At 43.9% G+C, this 22,317-nt stretch overlaps 1 protein-coding gene across 9 annotated transcripts in view; it reads left to right on the top strand.

The window, feature by feature from the left end:
• The window catches only part of LOC122543385 (vitamin D3 receptor B-like), a 301,872-nt gene that overhangs the window by 205,704 nt on the left and 73,851 nt on the right, over positions 1-22,317 (top strand). For all 9 annotated transcript variants that reach the window (XM_043682066.2, XM_087985641.1, XM_087985644.1 and 6 more), the window contains 2 exons: positions 9,815-9,999; positions 16,593-16,734. In XM_043682066.2, coding sequence (XP_043538001.1) covers positions 9,815-9,999; positions 16,593-16,734 — 327 coding nt within the window. The remainder of the gene's footprint in view (positions 1-9,814; positions 10,000-16,592; positions 16,735-22,317) is intronic.

Consider the following 22,317-nt stretch of genomic DNA (forward strand, 5'->3'; position numbering starts at 1 on the left):
TTGATGTGAATGATACAGTGAGAAGCCTTCAGACTGTTGGAAGGGCAGGTGGGGGTCCGTCTCTCTGTAGTACAAATACCTGAAGCCTAATGAAAGGTAGGTTTTCCTCTTGCCAGTTACTGTAACCTGTTGCCTTTAACCAGTAACTGAGAGACTTTGTAATTGGTGTACCAATCGTCCTGTGCCTCCTGCAAAGAAGTATAAAGAACCTGGAGAATGAGATTGAAAGTCAAAGTCCTGGTAAGTGAAAGGATCATCTCAGTAAACCCTAGTGCTTTTGAACTGTGACTCCTAGCCCTCTTTCCCACCCCCTCCAGCCCCTCCATGAAACCACCTTTTGTTTGTCTTTCTATCTATACACACGTTTGAAAAGGAAGTTAGAGTTTTAACTAGTCGATCCATATGTTGATAGTTCATAGCTGGTTACTTGTGATTAGAATTTGCTTATCTGTAATAGACAGGACCTCTCTAAAGTACTACAGGTTAATAGTTTCAGTTAACGTAAAACAACAGACATAAAAATTTAGGGACTTTGTACAGAGCAAGTCAGAGGTTTTGCAGCATGGAAAGAGGCCCTTTGGCCCATCATGTTTGCAGTTGTGAAACATCCATCTATCCTAATCCCATATTCCAGCACTTGGCACATAGCCTGGTATGCTATGGCATTTCAAGTGTCTATCCAAGTACTTCTTAGATATCTTGAGGATTCATGCCGCTATCTCCTTTTTAGGAGCAAGTTCCAGATATCTACGACCCTATGAGTGAAAAAAAAATCCTTCCTCAAATCCCCTGCAAGTCCCTGTCTACAGGCTCCCATCTTGCCAAGCAAGTTAAACATCCTGAAAACTTGATATTCACATTGAAAACTGGGCACTGGCCACAATCATGCCATGTCCACAGACACTGGCAGCCAACATATGCCAGCCTCTAAGAACCTTCACAGCACATCTCCGATCCATTTACAGGTTGCTTCTTCACTTCAGTGCTGTATTGTGAGCTACACCAGCAACTCAATGCACAAAATACGGAGGCATGGGATTGAGGGTGATTTAGCGGTTTGGATCAGAAATTGGCTAGCTGTAAGAAGACGGAGAGTGGTGGTAGATGGGAAATGTTTATCCAGGAGTTCAGTTACTAGTGGTGTACTGCAAAGGTCTGTTTTGGGTCCACTGCTGTTTGTCATTTTTATAAATGACCATGAATGAGGGCCTAGAAGGATGGGTTAGTAAATTTGCAGATTACAGGTGGAGTTGTGGAAAGTGCGGAAAGATGTTGCAGGTTACAGAGGGGCGTAGATAAGCTGCAGAGTTGGGCTGAGAGGTGGCAAATGGAGTTTAATGCAGAAAAGTGTGAGGTGATTCACTTTGGAAGGAGCAACAGGAATAAAGATTCCTGGACGTCACAGTCGAAAGAAAGGACAACAGAGAACTACAAACCTGCGTATACAGAAAACCGACAAACACTGACCAAATACTTAACTATACCAGCAACCATCCCAACACACTAAACAAAGCTGTATCAGAACACTATTCCAACGAGCCACCACACACTGCAGCACTGACGAACTTCGGAAAACAGAGGAGAACCACCTATACAACGTATTCAAGAAGAACGGATCCTCAAAAAATACAGTCCGCAGATTCCTCAAGAACAAACCACGACAAGCAGACCAAACACAGCCAGAAACCCTAACCACCTTACCATACATTAAAGAAGTTTCAGAAATGACAGCCAGACTACTAAGACCCCTCGGAATCCTAGTAGCACACAAACCCACCAACACTCTCAAACAAAAACTAACAAACTTAAAAGACCCAGTACAACCCATGGACAAAACCAACGTCATCTATAAAATTCCATCCAAGGGCTGCCACAAACACTATGTAGGACAAACAGGAAGAAAGTTAGCCACCAGGATACACGAACATCAGCTAGCCACAAAAAGACACGACCCTCTCTCCCTCGTAGCCCTACACACGGATGTTAAAAACCATTTCGACTGGGACAACACATCTATTCTGGGACAGGCTAGGCAAAGACATGCCAGAGAATTCCTAGAGGCCTGGCACTCCAACCAAAATGCCATAAACAAACACATAGATCTAGATGCCATCTATCAACCCCTCAGAAAACAAACAGGAAATGGGTTGGCACGGTGGCTCAGTGGTTAGCACTGCAGCCTCACAGCACCAGGGTCCCAGGTTCGATTCTAGCCTTGGGTGACTGTCTGTGTGGAGTTTGCACATTCTCCCCGTGTCTGCGTGGGTTTCCTCCAGGTGCTCTGGTTTTTCTTCCACAGTCCAAAGATGTGCAGGTCAAGTGAATTGGCCATGCTAAATTGCCCATAGTGTTAGGTGTTAGATGCATTAGTCAGCAGGAAATAAGTCTGGGTGCTCAGCGAGCAAACCTACACCCTAAATAAAGATTACTGGGCTAATGGTAAGATTCTTGGTAGTGTAGATGAGCAGAGAGATTAGATTCCCTACAGGGTGGAAACAGGCCCTTCGGCCCAACAAGTCCACACTGACCCTCCGAAGAGTAACCCATCCAGACCTATTCCTCTACTAGTGCACCTATCACTGTGGGCAACTTAGCATGGCCAATTCACCTGATCTTTGTGTCCATGTGCATAGATGCCTGAAAGTTGCCACTGACGTTGGTAGGATTGTTAAGAAGGCATATGGTATGTTAGCGTTTATTGGTAGAGGGATTGAGTCTTGGAGCCATGAGGTCATGTTGCAGCTGTACAAAACTCTGGTGTAGCCTGACTTGGTGTATTGCGTACAGTTCTGGTCACCACATTATAGGAAGGATGTGGAAGTGTTGGAAAGGGTTCGGAAGAGATTTACCGGGATGTTGCCTGGTATGGACAGAAGGTCTTATGAGGAAAGGCTGAGGGACTTGAAGCTGTTTTTGTTAGAGAGAAGAAGGTTGAGAGGTGACTTCATTGAGACACAAAAGATAATCAGAGGATTAGATAGGGTGGACAGTGAGAGCCTTTTTCCTCGGATGGTGATGGCTAGCACGAGGAGACGTAGCTTTAAATTGAGGGGTGATAGATATAGGACAGATGTCAGAGGTAGTTTCTTTACTCAGAGTAGTAGGGGCATGGAACCGCCTGCCTGCAACAGTAGCAGACTCACCGACTTTAAGGGCAATTAAATGGTCATTGGATAAACATATGGATGAAAGTAGGATAGTGTAGGTTAGATGGGTTTCAGATTGGTTTCACAGGTCGGCGCAACATCGAGGGCCGAAGAACATTGCAGCGCAGTACAGGCTCTATGTTCTGTATTCTACGTAGTGGGAAGCTAGGAAAGTGATTGCTAGGCCTCTTGCTGAGATATTTGTATTGTTGTTAGTCACAGGTGAGGCGCCAGAAGACTGGAGGTTGGCTAACGTGGTGCCACTGTTTAAGAAGGGTGGTAAGGACAAGCCAGGGAACTATAGACCAGTGAGCCTGACCTCGGTGGTGGGAAGTCGTTGGAGGGGATCCTGAGGGACAGGATGTACATGTATTTGGAAAGGCAAGGACTGATTAGGGATAGTCAACGTGGCTTTGTGTGTGGGAAATCATGTCTCACAAACTTGATTGAGTTTTTTGATAAAGTAACAAAGAGGTTTGATGAGGGCAGAGCAGTGGACGTGATCCATATGGAATTCAGTAAGATGTTCGACAAGGTTCCCCATGGGAGACTGATTAGCAAGGTTAGATTTCACGGAACACAGGGGAAACTAGCCATTTGGACACAGAACTGGCTCAAAGGTGGTGGTGGAGGGTTGTTTTTCAGACTGGAGGCCTGTGACCAGTGGAGTGCCATAAGGATCGGTGCTGGGTCCACTACTTTTTGTCATTTATATAAATGATTTGGATATAAAAATAGAAGGTACAGTTAGTAAGTTTGCAGATGACACCAAAACTGGAGGTGTAGTGGACAGCGAAGAAGGTTACCTCAGATTACAATGGGATCTTGATCAGATGGGCCAATGGGCTGAGAAGTGGCAGATGGAATTTAATTTAGATAAATGTGAGGTGCTGCATTTTGGGAAAGCAAATCTTAGCAGGACTTATACACTTATTGGTAAGGTCCTGGGTAGTGTTGCTGAACAAAGAGATCTTGGAGTGCAGGTTCATAGCTCCTTGAAAGTGGAGTCGCAGGTAGATAGGATAGTGAAGAGGGCGTTTGGTATGCTTTCCTTTATTGGTCAGAGTATTGAGTACAGGAGTTGGGAGGTCATGTTGCGGCTGTACAGGACATTGGTTAGGCCACTGTTGGAATATTGCGTGCAATTCTGGTGTCCTTCCTATCGGAAAGATGCTGTGAAACTTGAAAGGGTTCAGAAAAGATTTACAAGGATGTTGCCAGGGTTGGAGGATTTGAGCTACAGGGAGAGGCAGAACAGGCTGGAGCTGTTTTCCCTGGAGCGTTGGAGGCTGAGGGGTGACCTAATAGAGGTTTATAAAATCATGAGGGGCATGGATAGGGTAAATAGGCAAAGTCTTTTCCCTGGGGTGAGGAAGTCCAGAACTAGAGGGCAGAGGTTTAGGGTGAGAGGAGAAAGATACAAAATAGACCTAAGGGGCAACTTTTTCACGCAGAGGGTGGTACGTGTATGGAATGAGCTTCCAGGGGAAGTGGTGAAGGCTGGTACAATTACAACATTTAAGAGACATTTGGATGGGTATATGAATAGGAAGGGTTTGGAGGGATATGGACCAAGTGCTGGCAAATGGGACTAGATTAGATTGGATCGAAGGGTCTGCTTACATGCTGTACATCTCTATGTCTCTGTGATAATGCTGCAGCAAGGACATAGTACACTCAGGGACACACACTCAGCTCATGGGCTGGACCAGGCTGCATCTCCAAGCTCTTCACTTGCTGTCAGCGTGCTCACTCACTCTGAGCCTTTCTCTATGATCACAACATCCCTGCCTTTTGTGCTTTGCCCCCTCAGCCAGAGTAACCAGGCTGATATTTCTGCTGTCTTGCTTTGCCATTTAGGACAAAGTCAGGAAACCTGTCACAGTTGGCAGCAAGCCTCAGTCAAGTCCATAGCCATAGCCTTTGTTTAGAGGGTTCCAGTACAGAAAATCAAGGGTCGCCTCCGATGCAAGTACAAGCTCTTGTTAGACTGTTAGAGGCAGGATCCTCTGTTCGTAAAGGGTAATGTGCTGCATGATGGGCAGCACACCACTGGCTTGACACTTCCTGCCCTATTGCGAGCTTTGTCCTCCTGCAATGAGAAATGTATTACAGGAGATAAAAATTGGTAGCGAAGCTATTTTTGGCACTTTGTGGGGAGGTGTGCCAGGTGAGTGAGTGGCAGCACAGAGGGCATGCAGGATTACTGCTATCAGGGGTTGCAGTTGGTGAGATCAAGGAAGATGTTGCAGGCAATAGAGAGAGGGAGGTCATGAGCCTTGGGAGGTGGATACAGTAGAAGAAATAGTGTGAAGTATCAGAGAACAGACGCTGTTTACACTGGTGGATGGGAGAAAGTCATTGAACCTCCTTCCTATGTTGCCATGCATTCCTCTTGATGACTGTGACTGCACTGACCTGGAACGCAACCTCAGATCAGACTAGTATGGTCTGGTGTCATGGCCTGCACTGTTGGTCCTAGGGGAAGAGGAGGTCCTGCCTCTGAACCACCGCATTCTCACAGGACCTCCAGGTCCCTGCCCTTCAAAGGGTCCAAAGAGGATTCCCCCTGTCTGCCATGTCAGGGCTAAGTGCAGGGAACTCTGGAATGATGTGCACCTGGACAAGAACTAAGGATTTTAAGATTATGCAGGCACAAGGAAGCCTGGTGAATTCTGGAATATCCACTGAGTGGTTGTGTACCGGGAATGGTGAGTGGCATAGAGGGGCAGAAGGCAGATGTGAGAGACACCACAGAGACAGGGTAGGTAATTAATGAGGCAACTCACTGCACTAGTAATCCAGAACTCCAGGTTAATGTTCGGGTGGTGGTGGTGGGGGGGGGGGGGAAGCGGTGTAGGTTAGACTCCCACCATGGCAGATGGTGAAATTTGAATTCAAAAATATTTGGAATAAAGAGCTGGCTTAATGGTGACCATGTAGCCATCATCATTGTTGTGAAAATCTATCTAGTTCACTAATGTTGTTTAAGGAAGGAAATCTGCCATCCTTACCTGGTCTGGCCTACGTGTGATTCCACACCTACAACAATATGATTGACTCTTAACTATCCTCTGGGCAATTAGCGATGAACAATAAATGCTGGTCCACCAGTAATGCTTACATCCTGTGAACATATCAAAAATATTTTGTGAGAGAGCTAGAAAACTCACTAAGTCTCACAGTGAGAAACCCTCAACATAACTTGCACTTTGCCAAAAAAGATGATTCAACCCTAATCTTGATTGGTGTATTCTGAGTGTGTTTTTTTTTCTTCTTTCCTGCCATGTTCTGACCTTCATTTCCCATATTTCTATTTTCCTCTCTTACCTTGTCCCTACTCCTTGATATACCACATCTTTCTTCTTTGATCCTTTCTCCACGCTATTTAATTTTAAACAATACTTCCCTAGTTGTGCAGTTCACAAGAACGCTGGCCCCAGTATGGTTCTGGAATAGACTGTCCCAACAGTACAGCGCCCACATTTCTGAGTACTGGTTCTATTGGCCTATGAACCGGAACCCACTTCTCCCACACCAATTTTTGAACCACTTTTTCATTGCTGTAATTTTATGCACCCTATGCCAGTTTGCACATGGCTCCGGAAATAATCCAGACATTATGATCTTGGAGATTCAGCTTCATAATTTCATGCTTAGCTCCTCATACTGTATGTAGAACCTTTCCTGCTTCTACCTATGGAGTTGGCACTAGCATGGATCACAACCACTGGTGTTCTCCCTTCCCTTTTAAAAGGTCCAGCAGCTGCTCAGGAATATCCTTAACCCCGACCATAGGGATGGAAACATACCCCTAGTATCACACCTGTGTTCCCCTCATAACCAAATTCCCTATTGTTATTGCTTTGTTATGATTTCTCCACCACTACCTCAGAACCCCCCCCCCCCCCCATCATTCAATTGTGGTACAATCTTCCCCTTCTCCAATATGTTCAGAATCTGCCTGTCAATGAGCGGGGCAAAGTCAGAATGCCATTGTTCCTCTGGCTGCACAGCAGCCATTGAAAAATCCATCTTTCAGCAGATACTCGAGCGTGACAAATTGTTCCAGGAATAGTACGTGGGAAGATTGGGCTGTAATCAACATGAGGGATGCCGAGTGGACAGGTAGGTAGATAGTGAGGTGAGTTTGGTAAGGTGCAGTGAGAACCCCTGAGGTCTCTCAGCAAGAAATCCTCCAAAAAACTCAATGCAACTGACAGCTAGAAAATAAAGCAAAAGATTCAGCCCAATGTGAACTGTGAAGTGTAGAACTTCTGCAGTGTAGAAGAGCGACACTGCTGCCTCACAGCACCAGGGACCTGGGTTCGTTTCCATCCTTGGGCAACTGTCTGTGTGAAATCATCAACTCGGTGAAGGACGCTCTCTGGGTGGTCCGAAACCTGTTGATCTTCCAGCTGAAGGAGTTGACCCCGACTGAGTGTTGCAGACTGGCACATTCCAAGGTCCAGGACGACGTGTTGAGGGACGCGCTGAAGCTTGGGGCAGCTGCCGCCAAGGCGCGGTGGGGAAAGACCACCGTGTAACATCTGCCTGCCTAAGAAGAACAGGGGGCCCACGCAGTCATTTGGGCTCCGCTGGCGTCTGAGCTCAATGTAATCGCACCAACCTGTGAATAGGAATGATTACCCTGTTTCGATACGCAAAGAAATGGAATGTTTACAGAATGATGACATGTGCAATTGTATAGATTAAATAAATATGAATAAAGTATATTTTTGAAATAAAAAAAAACTGTGTGAAATTTGCACATTCTCTGTCTATGTGAAATTTGCACTTTCTCTCTTGTATCTGTGTGGGGTTCCTCCAGGTGATCCTATTTCCTTCCACAGTCCTGTGCAAGTTTGGTGGATTGGCCATGCTAAATTGCTCATAGTGTCCAGGGATGTGCTGTCTTGGTGGGTTGGCCATGGGGAATTGCTGGGATAGGGCAGGGGGGTGGGTCTGCGTGGGATGGTCTTTAGAGGGTTTGTGTGGACTTGATGGACCGAAGAGCTTGCTTCCACACTGTCTATGATTCAACTTCAAAAAACAAGTTGGTCGAGTAGTGGTAGATGACATTCAGTGCAGAGAAGTATGAGGTAATGTTTTAGTGTGAAAAACATGGAGAGACAGTATAAAATAAAGGGTGCAACTATAATGAGACTGCAGAAGCAGAGGAACTTGGGTGTGTATGTGCATAAGTCATTAAAGATGGCAAGACAGGTTGAGAGCGCGGTTAATACAGCATATATATCCTGGACTTTATTAATACAGGCATAGGGCACAAGAGCAAGGAGGTTATGTTGAACATACTTCTATCCAGTAATTTCTTGTAGCCTGTCCAGACCTATATGATAGCAAAGCACCTCAGTGGTTATGCCTAGCATGGATTTGGATCTTATAGGGTTGTTGAAGGAAAGCTTGAAACTGCATTTTGACAAGATGTTTTTGCAATTGACTCTCACTCCACTGAATCTGGACTGAAACTGTTCAGATCCTTACAAGAGGAGGTTTCCATTCTGTTATTCTGGACTGGATTTGTCTCACTTGAAAACAGTCAGAATTTGTTGCAGATGCAAAACATTATTTTTATAAAAGGGAGAGGAACGCATTCACAATCTTTTATTTCGATTTTGGGAAGGAGCCAGAGAATTTCAACACCTGGCAAGCTGCACATTGACCTTCAACCGCTAATTGATCTCAGCAAATGTCTATTTTAAGCAATTATACTTTGTAACCATAAAGGAGTCGGCAAGGTTACATGTAGTTGAACTTCAGTATCAGAACACTGTATTACAGTTATAGTTTAACATTCCTCTCTTTGTCCCCAGCCGACAATGTCAAATTCACTAGTTCAAGGTGTAAGCTACTGAAAGAATAGCTTTCCACAGGTTGGATGAAAAGAATTTTTTTATCTCATTATTTATGTATTTTAATCTGTTCTTGCACCAGATACAATTTTCTCACTCTATACATATCTCTGTGCTTCAGAATTCCCATCAATCAAGTAAATATGGTTTCTTGTTTAAGGAGAGCGTAGGTCCAAATATTTTTGTTCTTATGTATTGATAAAAAAGGAGATATTTTCAAAGCTTTTCGTCTTGTGCCCATCAGGTCAGATGCGAGAATACCAAATCTCAAAGAGAGCAAGAATTTATACTGTCTGAGAAAAGGGTACTGATTGGTCAAGGATTTGTCATGGAGAATGACCAGTAATCTATTGTTTCACATAGTTTTTGTTTGGTTCAAAAAGGCCATTGCTTGGACATGTTCCTTTTCTGCTGCAGAAGACAGGTCCCTCCGTATGAATTAATGTGGCCCCTAGCAACTGCACGTAAATTTAGACACATGCTTACATATTTACGTACCATTCATATTACCAGGATCTGGATGCTTTGTTGGTAGAAGCACTGTTTGCTTTACTTTATCCGACATATCGAGGTTGGGTCACTATTCTTGAGATATCTAGTCCAGATAATGATTTGTTTCCCCTTCATATCAGTTTGTTCTTGTCTGTTCTAGGTGTGTTCTGTTGTGGGTGAAGGAGGTTGTGGCTTTATAGCTCAACATGAGTCTTATAGTGCTGGCCTTGTAACACGTATCAATAAATGGGTATAACACTGAAAGGATGGTTACATTCTCATAACATTTATTTTTCTCCCCAGTCATTTTAACAGATGAAGAAGTTCAACGGAAAAAGGAGATGATTTTAAAACGTAAAGAAGAAGAAGCAGTCAAGGAGGCAAAGAAACCAAAATTGTCAGATGAACAAGAAAAATTGATTGCCTTATTAGTTGATGCCCACCATAAAACATTCGATACATCGTATTCGTACTTCAGCCAATTCAGAGTATGTATCTGTGCAAAGAGCAGGTGCACGACAAAAGTTATAATCATTCACAGTGTAAAGATATTTTGGATAGTTATAGGGAAACAGACGGCAGACTCAACATCAGACTGTCTATGGAATTTTCAAACTCCAGCATTTCACACTGACCTGGAGGGTTGAGTTTGGAGGAGGCAAGCCTTGAAACCTTGTTAGAGAGAGTTTTGCACGATGTTGGAATCCCTGTAGAGGTCACTAACATTTAAAGAAAAAATCAAATGCCCAGTGACCAACTGACAGAAATTATGCCATAAGGTTTCACATTTTTAAAGAGTTCTACTGTATGCTTTTAAAAAAAAACAAGCACAACTAACAACACTACAGTTTGTCGATATACAGTCCCCTCACTGCATAATTCAGAGCAAGTCATTCATTATACACTGCGAGATCTTAAGGATTTATTCATTTCTCCTTTTAGAATTTAAACTAAATCTGATAAAGCACAAAGCAGTCCGCTTGATTAGCACCACATCCACAAATGTTCATTTCCTCCACCACTGACACTCAGTAGCAGCAGGGTGTACCACCTACAAAGCGCAGAAATTCACTAAGACATCTTCAATGCACCTTTCAAACCCATGACCACTCCCATCTCAACGGATAAGGGCAGCAAATACATGGCAATGCCATCACCTACAAGTTCCCCTCCGAGTCACTCACCAACCTGACTTGGAAATATATTGTTGTTCCTTCACTGTCAGCAGATTAAAATCCTGGCAATCCTTTCCTAATGGCATTGTGTATGCACCTGCACCAGATGTACTGCAGCGGTTCAAGAAGGGAGCTCACCATCACCTTCTTGAAGGCAACTAGAAACAGGCAAGAGAGTTGGGCCAAAGGGTCTGCTTCCATGCCGTGCATCTCTACGACTCTATAAGTGCAGATCCAGACAACAGAGTTTGTACGCGATGAATGAATAAAATTAATTAATTGCATTCCTTGATAAGGCGACACAAGCAGTGCATGAGGGTAATGCTGTGGATATTGTAGATTTGAACTTTCAGAAAAAAATTGATATCGTGCCACATTGGCAGGTTGGTCAGCAAATTAGAGCTGGTTGGGATTGTTGGGTCCTTAACAGCATGGATTAGAAGTTGGCCAAAAGATAGGAAACAGAGGGTAAGTATAGATGGGCATTTCTTAGATTTGAGACAAGTTGAAAGTGGTGTTCCCCAGGGATCGTCCTTGGGGCCCTTGCTTTTTCTGATTTATTTGGAGGTGGGTTTTGAGAGCAGAATTCGAAATTTGCACATAACACTCAGCCAGAAAGAATAGTGAGCTATGAGGATGATGCTATGCAACTTCAGAAAGACATTGACAAATTGGCCAAATGGGCAGCCACCTCGCAGATGCATTTCAGTGCAGAGAAATGAGAGGTAACTTAGGTAGAAGAAATAAAGAGAGACAATACAGGTTCATTGATGTAACTTTGAGGGGAGTACAGGAGGGGAGGGACCTCGGGGTTCACATGCTTGATTCTCTGAAGGCGGGCAGGCAAGTTGAAACTGTTGATAAGAAGGCTTATAGGATCCTTGGGTTTATAAATAGAGGCATAGAGTATAAAAGCAAGGAAGTGATGCCATAGTTCTACAAATCATTGGTCAGACCACGTTTGGAGCATTGTGTTCAGTTCTGGGCCCCTTATTTGAGGAAGGATATTCAAACCTTGGAGAGAGTGGAGAGGAGATATACTAGAATGATACCAAGAATGAGGGAGTTTAGATACAAGAAAAGATTAGAGAAATTAAGCTTATTCTCCTTGGAGCAGAGAAGATTAAAAGGTGACCTTATTGAGGACTAGCTGGGTAGATCGTTCAGAAGCCAGTGCAGACACAATGGGTCTCCTTCTGTAATGTAAAATTCTATGATCCTTTGAAAACGCCACAGCTCTTCAGAATTCACTTTGATTTCTCCTCCATGTTCCAGCTATTCTCTAATGTGTACATTTTAATGTTTGGCTTCCATTATTGTATGGCTATCTGTGGTTAGCCAAACAAGTGGTTAGCATTGCTGTCTCTCAACAACAGGGACTCGGGTTCAATTCCAGCCTTGGACAACTATCTGTGTGGAGTTTGGACATTCTCCCTGTGTCTTCCGGGTGCTCTGGTTTCCTCCCATAGTCCAAAGCTGTGCAAGTCAGGTGAATTGGCAATGCTAAGTTACCCATAGTGTTCAGGGATGTGTAGGTTAGGTGTATTAGTCAGGGGAAATGTAGAGTAGTAGGGTGGGAAATGGGTCTGGATGGGTTACTGTTCGGAGGGTCTGTGCGGATTTGTTGGGCCAAATGGTCTGTTTCCACATTGTAGGGATTCTATGATTCTATAACTTTTCTCCTACACCTTGTGGATGTGGATTTCGCAGCTCAAATTTGGACCTCATTCCATTTTTGCTCACTGATTTAAAAATCAAAAACACCCTTGCTCCTAATAGTCTTTATGTTCTGTGTCCTGATATTGAACAGATACAGCCCTGACAGCTTTCTGTCTCACTTCCTGCCTGTTCCAAACTGTAATGTATATTTTCTATGAGCGTTACTACAAATCTTCTATTTCCAAGCTAAGCAAATCCTCTAGTCTCTTTCCCTGCATGAGCATTGTTTTCAAACTGGACTTTAAATGGCTAATTTTGTACATCTTGGTATGCCTATGCAGATTTCCTACAATTTTCTAAATAGCCTTAATCAATCTTCCCATTGTTCTTCCTCTAATTACAAAAATCTGTCTAACTGCCCCAGTATTTCCACATTGGTGTGTCAAATTATAGAAGAATCACTTTGTGAACTGCTGACCTCTCCTACTTCACTCCAATTGTCTCTGGTCATACACTAATCTTATCACCTGACACACTACAGTTTCTTATCTCTCTCTCTACTGTGATGTTGATTTAAAATGTTAAGATGACATAAGCAATTTCTCTTCCTGTAGTCAGGTCCACAATTCCCTTTACTAACTCAAAACCAAAAGAACTGCAGATGTTGGAAATGAAACAAAATTAGAAATTGCTGGAAAATCTCAGCAGGTCTAGCAGCATCTGTTGAGAGAAAACAGAGTTAACATTTCGGGTCAGGCAATCCTTCTTCAGAACTGAATCCGAAATGCCAACTCTGCTTTCTGTTCTGAGAAGCTGCCAGACCTGCTGAGATTTTCCAGCAATTTCTGTTCTAACTCACCTGACTATCTTGTATGGATCACGGGCTCCCACTTTCAGCTTAGCTTGGTCACAGTAGAGAGAAAGATAAGAAACAGTAGTATGTCAGGTGGTAAGATTAGTGTATGACCAGAGACAATTGGAGTGAAGTAGGAGAGGTCAGCAGTTCACAAAGTGATTCTTCTATAATTTGACACACCAATAGCATACTAATGCTATCTTACCTTCACTGGTTGAAAGTTTGTCCCTTTCAGTGTCTCTAAGGTCGTTTTCCTCTTTTCCTTTTCACCAACCAATTTGCAGAGAGATCAGTTTACAGGGAAATGATGAGAACTAATACTGGCAGCATTTCAGTTACCTCTCCTCACAGCAGGGGCAGAGAAAGAGAGATTAAGGTGCTTTCTCTTTTCAGGCCAGATGTTGCTCCTGTAATGTCCATATATAAGGCTGTAGCCATTTGCCTGAAAACTGATTAAGTCGCTGTGACAATGGTGAGTCCTTGTGAGCCCACAACAACTGGCCGATTGAAAAATCAATTAAAGACTGTCTGTGTGCAAAAATGCCCTGAACATATGTGCATACACACAAGGAACCAATGTCATAGAGTCATACAACACAGAGACAGGCCCTTGGGCTCAAACTGGTCCGTGCTGACCAAAATGTCCATCTGTGCTAACCCCATTTCCCTGCACTTGGCCCATATCCTTCTAAACCATTCCTAGCCATGGATTTATCCAGATGCCTTATAACCATGTGTTTGTCCGAATGTTCTCCCCTACTCCTTGAAAAAGGACAACACTGTCACTATAACTCACAACTTGTTTTTAAAATTGTTACATCTTTTTTCCACTTTTTCCTTTACTGATTGCAGTACATTTTCCCATGTTTTAGTCCACAGTCCAAAACAAAAGTGGTCTTTACATCTTCCTTCACTTCAATTGTTGATCCAATGGACCTGTTCTTTTTAGACTTCTTATGCTTTGAGCTTTTTTTAAATTTTTTTCTGTCTTTTTCCCCACACTAAAAGAGGGAGAGAGGGGCAGAGAAGTCTGCTTTCAGTTCAAAGCTTATCGAGGTTTCTATTTCCCTTGTACTTGCTTCTTTGATTGGCCTTATGTTTGGTACAATCAGAGGGTACTCAGCAGGTGGTATTTCCTTCATCCAAAATCTCTGCCATTCAGTCTCCAATTATCTGCCTCACTGTTTTGAAAAGCAACATTATCTGGAGCAGCTAAATGTGATTTTTTTTCAGCATATAGCACTTAATGCCCATCCGCAATTGCCCTGGAGAGCGGTGAGTTCCCTTGTCAAGCCACTGCAGTCTGCCTGATGTAGGTACTTTGAGACATACAATAATATAAGGCAAAGTACTAGCATAGATAGAATATTGCTTGACTGGCAGAAGGCAGAGAGTGGGGATAAAGGGGTCTTTTATAGGAAGGCAGTCGGTGAATGGTGGAGTTCCGCAGGGCTCCATGTTGGGACCATAACTATTCACGTTATGCATTAACGATCTGAACAAAGGAACTGAGGGCATTGCTGCTACATTTGCAGATGCCACGTAGATAGGTGGAGGGGTAGGTAGTGTTGAGGAAGTAGGGAGGCTCAGAACAACTTGGATAGGCTCCGGGAGTGACCAAAGAAGTCACAGATAGAGTACAGTGTGGGAAAGTGTGAGGTTATGTACTTTGATGGGAAGAATAGAGGTGCAGACTACTTTCTAAGTGGGGGAAGGCTTTGGAAATCTGATGCACAAAGGGACTTGGGAGCCCTAGTTCAGGATTCCCTTCAGGTTAACATGCAGGTTCAGTTGGCAGTTTGAAAGGCAAATGCAACATTAGCCTTAATTTCAAGAGGGCTAGAACACAAGAGCAGGGATGTACTGCTGAGGCTGTATAATGCACTGGTTAGACCAGGTTTGGAATATTGTGAGCAGTATTGGGGCCCTGTATCTAGGGAAGGATGTGCTGGCCTTGGAGGGGGATACAAGAATGATGCTGGGGATGAGGGGCTTGTCGTATGAGGAGCTTGTCGTATGAGGAGGGGTTGAGGACTCTGGGTCTGTACTCGATGGGGTTGAGATGGATGATGGGGGGGATCTGATTGAAACTTACAGAATACTGAGAGGCCTGGATAGAGTGGACATGGAGAAGATGTTTCCACTTGGAGGAGAGACTGGGATCCGAGGGCACAGCTTCAGAGTGAAGGGAATGACCCTTTAGAGCTCTGATGAGGGGGAATTTCTTCAACATGATGGTGGTTAATCTGTGAAATTCTGCTGCAGAAAGCTGTCGAGGCCAAGTCATGAGTATATTTAAGACAGAGGTAGACAGGTTTTTGATCAAGGGGAATCAACTGTTACAGGGAGAAGACAGGAGAATGGGATTGAGAAACGTATCAGCCACGATGGAATGGCAGAGGGCAAAATGCCCTCACACTGCTCCTACATCATATAGTCTTATAGTTCCACACAGGATGATATATTTCCAAGTCAGGATAGTGAATGGCTTGGCCTGGACGGGAACTTGCAGGTAGTGGTGCATCTGCTGTCCTTGTCCTTCTACGTGATAGAAGTTGCAGGTTTGGAAGGTCATATAAAAGCACCTCTGATGAGTTGCTTAGTATGCATTTTGTAGGTGGTATGCACTGCTGCTATTGTGCTTCAGAGGTGGAGGGAGAGAATATTAAAGGTGTTGGATGTGGTACCAATCAAGCAGGCTGCTTTGTCCTGGATAGTGTTGAGCTTAGAGTTTAGCTGGATCTGCATCCATCCAGGCAAGTGAGAATATTCTCTCACATTCTTAACTTGAGCCTGGTAATTAGGCTTTAGGGAGAGAGGAGATGAGTTACTCACAGCTTGGCTAGGGGAGCAGCAAGATCTGGAGCACCAGTCTTCAATGCTATTGCCAGAATGCTATGGCCCACATTCCTGATGAAGAGCTTATGCTTGAAAAGTCCTGCTCCTCGGATGCTGCCTGACCTGCTGTGCTTTTCCAGCACCACACTTTTTGACTCTGATCTCCAGCATCTGCAATCCTCATTTTCTCCTATTGCCAGAATGTTGTCTCGGACTGAAGCATTTGCAATATCCGGTGCCTTCTGTTGTTTTAATATTAAGTGGAGTGAATCGAATTGGTTGCAGTCAGGCATCCATGGCCGGGAACTCAGGAGCAGGCTGTGATTAACCATTCACTCAGCACTTTCGGCTGAAGGTGAAAGCAAGAGCTTAATCATTGTCTTTTGAGCTGGGCTACCAAGATTGAGGAAGTGTATTCTGGAGCCGCCTCCCCCTGTTAGTTGTTTAAATATCTACCACCATTTATGACTCCTGCTTGTATTTTCTGTGCCCATAAACTGTGTATGACAACCTTGGAAATAACATGAACCTGTCATTATATTTTTTGTTGTAGCCACCAGTCCGGGATGAATCTAAAATGGAAGAATCCGAGCAATCCACTTCTACTGATGCGTCACAGAATCTCTGCTCAGCTGATACTTTTGGTTTCGATTCTTTCACTGCATCCTTCCCAGAAGGTTGCAATCTATCTATAGGTATGTCATACTCACAAAGTATTTGTCGCACAGATACAGACAATTTAACCTAACAGCTCCAGATTGCTGTTTAGTCTCCACATAAGTGTCCTCCTTGTTCATGTAACCCGATCAGCATTAAGGTGATTGTATTGAAACACGCAAGATTCTGAGGGACAGGGTAGATGTTGAGAAGATGTTTCCACTAGTGGGTGAACCTCAAACTAGGGGACATAGTTACAGAAGAAGGGAATACTCATTTAAAGCTGAGATCTGAAGGAAGTTCTCCTCTCAGAGGGTAGTGGAGGCGAGGTCACTCAAAAGTACTTACAGGAGGTGGATAGATTTTTGAAATATTGAGGAGTTGAAGGCGATGAGCAGCTGACACAAAAGAGTCAACAAGTGTGGTGCTGGAAAAGCACAGCTGGTCAGGCAGCATCCAAAGAGCAGGAGAGTCAACATTTCGAGCATAAACTCTTCATCAGCAATGTCAGAAAAGCTTATGCTCAAAACATCGACTCTCCTGCTCCTCGAATGCTGCCTGACCGGCTGTGCTTTTCCAGCCCCACACTCTCGACATCTGCAGTCCTCGCTTTCTTCTGGCACTAAAGAAGAGTTGACTCCTGGGGCAGTTGGAAAAGGATTGGAGTCGATTGTTAAGAAAGTAATAGCCAAACATTTGGAAAATGACTGTCTAATCAACCAGGGTCAGCATGGCTTCATGAAAGAGAAATCGTGTCTGACTAATTTATTAGAGATTTTTGAGGAAGTCTCAAGCAGAGTGAACAGAGGGGATCCAGTAGATGCACTGTATTTGAATTTCCAGAAAGCATTTGACAAGTACCTCACAAAAGGTTATGTCATAAGAGCCTGCAGTGTTGGAGGTAGTATATTGGCATGGATAGAGAATTGGCTCATGGGCAGGGAACAGCGAATGGGAATAAGGGGTTCTTTTTCAGGCTGGCAACCCATGTACAGTGGGATCCACAGTAATCAGTGCTGGACCTCCACTGTTTACAATATATATTAATGACTTGGAAGAAGGAAGTGAATGTACTGTAGCTAAATTTGCAGGTAACAGAAGAATAGGTGGAAAGGCAGATTGTGAGAAGGAGACAGTTTACAGAGAGATATTGATAGGTTAAGTAATTGACATTTTGGGCAAAAACTCTTCATCAGGAAGGGTTCCTACCCGAAACATCGATTTTCCTGCTCCTCAGATGCTGCCTGACCTGCTGTGCTTTTCCAGCACCACTCTAATCTTGTCCCTGGGACTCTACTCACTAGAGCTTTGAAGAATGAGAGATGACTTCACTGAAACATATAAGATTCCTAAGGAGCTTGACAGGGTAAATGCTGAGAGGATGTTTCCCCACATGGGAGAGTCAAGGACCAGGGGGCATAGTCTCAGAATAAAAGGGCACCAATTTAAGACTGAGATGAGGGGGAATTTCTTCTGAGTTGAGAGTCTTTGGAGTTTTGCCACAGAGAGCCAGCATCCTTGTGTCCATTTAAGGACAAGATAGATTCTTGATCAGTCAGGAAATCCAAGGCCACTATTTACACTCCACATAAGCCTTCTCCAGTCTTTTTCATGTAACCCCGATCAACATTAGGGTGATTGATCCTAGGGGGAAAGGGCAGGAAAGTGGATATGAGGAATGTCAGATCAGCTGTGATCCTATTGAATCATAGAGCAGGCTTGAGGGATCAAATGGCCCTATTTTGTGTGATTTTATGGTCTTACAATAGTCATAACCTTATTAAATGGAAAGGCAGGCTTGAGGGGCTGAATGGCCTACTCTTGCTCTGATTATTTATATTTGTTACGTTCTTGTAAACTTCTGTTATTTTCTCCCATAAGTGCTTATCTAGCTTTCCCTTAAATGCATCCGTGCTACTCACCTGGACTCAAAGCGTTAACTGTTTTTCTTTCCACAGATGTTGTCAGACCTACCAAGTTTCTCCGGCACTTTGTTTTTATTTCAGATTTTCGGCATCTGCAGTATTTTGCTGTTGCTTTTTGTGGTCACTTTCACATTCTAATGGTACAAGCATCGCAGCATTGTACGGTACAGAATACGCCCTTTCGTCCATCGAGTCTGTACTATCAAAGCTACACTAAATCTACACTAGTCCCTCTCTCCTGCACTAGGCCCTTTGGCTTGAACGTGGTGACATTTCAAGTGCTTATCCAAGTACCTTTCAAAGGTTATGAGATTACCTGCCTCAACTACCCTCCCAGGCAGTGCATTCTGGACCCCCACCACCCTCTGGATGAAAACTATTTTCATCAAAGCTCCTCCAAACCTCCTGCCTTTCACCTCAAAATTATGTTGACCCTTTGACCCCTTGTTTTTGACCCTTTGACTAAGGGGAACAGTTCCTTTCTATCCACCCTGTCCATCTCCTTCATAATCTTTATACAGCTTTAGCAGGTCAGCCCTCAACCTTTCTGTTGCAAAGAAAACGTATTCATAGCAGGATTGCACCTTCCCTGGAAACGTCCTGTGAACCTCTTGCGCACTCGCTCCAGTGCAATCACAGCCTTCTTCCAATAGTGCGGAGACCAGAACTGCACACAGTACTCCAGCTGTGGTCTAACCAAAGTTTTTTTTAGATTAGATTAGATTACTTACAGTGTGGAAACAGGCCCTTCGGCCCAACAAGTCCACACCGCCCCGCCGAAGCGCAACCCACCCATACCCCTACATTTACCCCTTACCTAACACTACGGGCAATTTAGCATGGCCAATTCACCTGACCTGCACATCTTTGGACTGTGGGAGGAAACCGGAGCACCCGGAGGAAACCCACGCAGACACGGGGAGAACGTGCAAACTCCACACAGTCAGTCGCCTGAGGCGGGAATTGAACCCGGGTCTCTGGCGCTGTGAGGCAGCAGTGCTAACCACTGTGCCACCGTGCCGCCCCGAGTTCTTTACAACAGCAACATAACCTCCCTGCTCTTATAATCTATGCCATGACTGATAAAAGCATGTGTCCCATATGCTGCCTTACCTACCCTATTAAAGGTATGTGTCCCATGTGCCTTCCTAATGACCCTGTTAACCTGTCCTGCTACTTTTGGGGATCTGTGAACAAACATCCCAAGATCCCTCTGTTCCTCTGAGCGTCCTGGTATCCTGCCTGAAATCACTCCATGAAGGCCGGTATCCAAGTTACTCTTTATTTACACATGCATAGTACACGACATGAACCCAGCTAGCTCAGAGCTGGCTCCTAGAGTGAGCAGAACCTCTGACATTCCTGTTTACATCTGTCAGCCAGGACTCTTATTGGACCAGGTTAATAGCCCCAGTCAGGGAACTCATATTCTACCTGGCTGACCTCGTTCCAGTCACTACACTGCCATTCTTTGAGTACTCCCTTGTCATACACTCATACATACTGAAAACAGACACTTCGGCCCAAATCGTCCATACCGACCAAGTTCCCTAAACTGAACTAGTCCCATTTCCCTGTATTTGCCCCACATCCCTCTAAACCTTTCCTATCTGTGTACCTGTCCAAATGTCTTCCAAATGTTGCAATTGTAACCGCCTCTACCACTTCTTCTGGCAGCTCGTTCCATACACGCACCACCCTCTTTATGGAAAATGTTGCCCCGTGGATCCTTTAAAAAATTTTCCCCTCTCACCTTAAACCTCTGCCCTTTCATTTTGGACTCCCCTACCCTGGGAAAAGACTTTGACTATTCACCTCCTTATGATTTTAAAAATCTCTATATGGTCACCCCTCAGCCTCCTGTGCTCCAGTGAAAAAAGTCCCAGCCTATCCAGCTTCTCCTTATAACTCAAACATTCCACTCTCACTAACATCCTTGTGAATCTGTTTTTGCACCATTTCTAGTTTAATAACATCCATCCTCTAGCAGGGTGACCAGAATTGTACATGGTACTCCAAATGTGGCCTTACGATATCTTGTACATGACGTCTGATTCCTGTCCTCACTGCTCTGATTGATGAAGGCAAGCATGCCAAACACCTTCTTTACCACCTTGTCTACTTGTGATGCCACTTTCATTCCTTGCCTTTCCAAATGCATGTAAATCCTGTTGCTCAGAATCCCCTCCAACAACGTACCCACAACTTAGGTTCACTGGTCTGTAGTTCCCTCACTCTTCCTTGTAGCTTTCTTAAATCATAGCGCAACATTAATCACCCTCCAGTCTTCTGGCACCTCACCCATAGCTATCAAATATCTCTGCTAGGGGCCCACCAATTTCTTCCCCAGCTCCCCACAATGTCCTGGGATACACTTGATCAGGTCCAGGGAATTTTTCTACTTTTTATGCTGTTATGGACCAGACCAGACCCCCTCGCAATTGTAGCCTAGATCCGAACTTTATCTTACTTTAAAGGTAGATGCATAGTGTTTAGTCCAAATGTGATTCAGCTGGTCAAACTACTCAACATTAAACAAAAGACAATTTATTTAAATACTGTAGTTAAAATACAAAAAAAAAGAGGAATTTAGAATAGCTTACTCGTGCAAAACTTAACCAAACAATAGGTGTAGTACCTTTTACTAATTTCCAATATAGTAACATCCCATATACACACCTCTTGGCAAAAAGGTTAATTCAGACACAGATTCTTCGTACAGTTCTCCAATCCAGCAGGGAACACGTCAAGAGAAATTTCAGAGAAAGTCACTGTTAGAAATCATTCACTGAAGCTTGCAACCCTTCTGGGACCCAAACAGTTTCTACTGCAACCGCTAAAAAATTAGAAAGCCTGATCTGGGAGAACTGGCCACTCACCTTCCATTGTTACAATTGTTTTAAAAATGTCTTAAAGGCCTCCTCTGATTGTTGACTTAGGCCATCTCCAGTATACACTTTGGCACCTCTGCCTTTACAACCTTTCTTCAAAAGAAATCCAGGACACTATAACCTTTTTAAAGTAACAGCATCATCCCAATGCATTTTAAGACCTCGAGCACCTCCTCTTCGGTAATGTAGACTCTTTTCAAGACATCACTGATTGTTGCCCTGAGTTCCCTAGTTTCCATGTCTTTCTCCACAATAAAAATTGATGGGAAATATTTGTTTAGGATCTCACCCATCTCCTGTGGTTTCACACAAGGACAGCCATGTTGGTCTTAAAGGGACCTCATCCTCTCCCTAGTTACTCTTTCACCCTTAATATATTTGTAGAATCTCTCTGGATTCTCCTTTACTCTATCTTGTGTCTTGTTTTTGCCTTCCTAATTTCCCTCTTAAGTGTACTCCTAAAACCCTGATATTGGTTGTAGAAAACAAACCTGCCATCTCAGCGAGCAAACCTAAAACCTGAACCCTTATATTCCTCAAGGGATTCATTTGATTCCACCTATCACTGATCTACCCATCTGACCAACCCACCTATATCCTTCTGTAACCTAACAGCTTCCTCCTCACTGTCGACCACCCAGTTAATCTTTGTGTCATCTGCAAACTTATCATGCCACCAACCATGTTTTCACCTCCATTATTTATGAATAACACAAACAATAAGGGACCCAGTACTGATCCCTATAATATGCCATTGCACCAGTCACACAGACAGCATTTTACCATCACCCTCTGTTTCCTATCA

Source organism: Chiloscyllium plagiosum, unplaced genomic scaffold (genome assembly GCF_037043375.1).
Source record: "Chiloscyllium plagiosum isolate Xiang-an unplaced genomic scaffold, Cpla_swu_hap1 HiC_scaffold_53X, whole genome shotgun sequence".
Lineage (NCBI taxonomy): Eukaryota > Metazoa > Chordata > Chondrichthyes > Orectolobiformes > Hemiscylliidae > Chiloscyllium > Chiloscyllium plagiosum.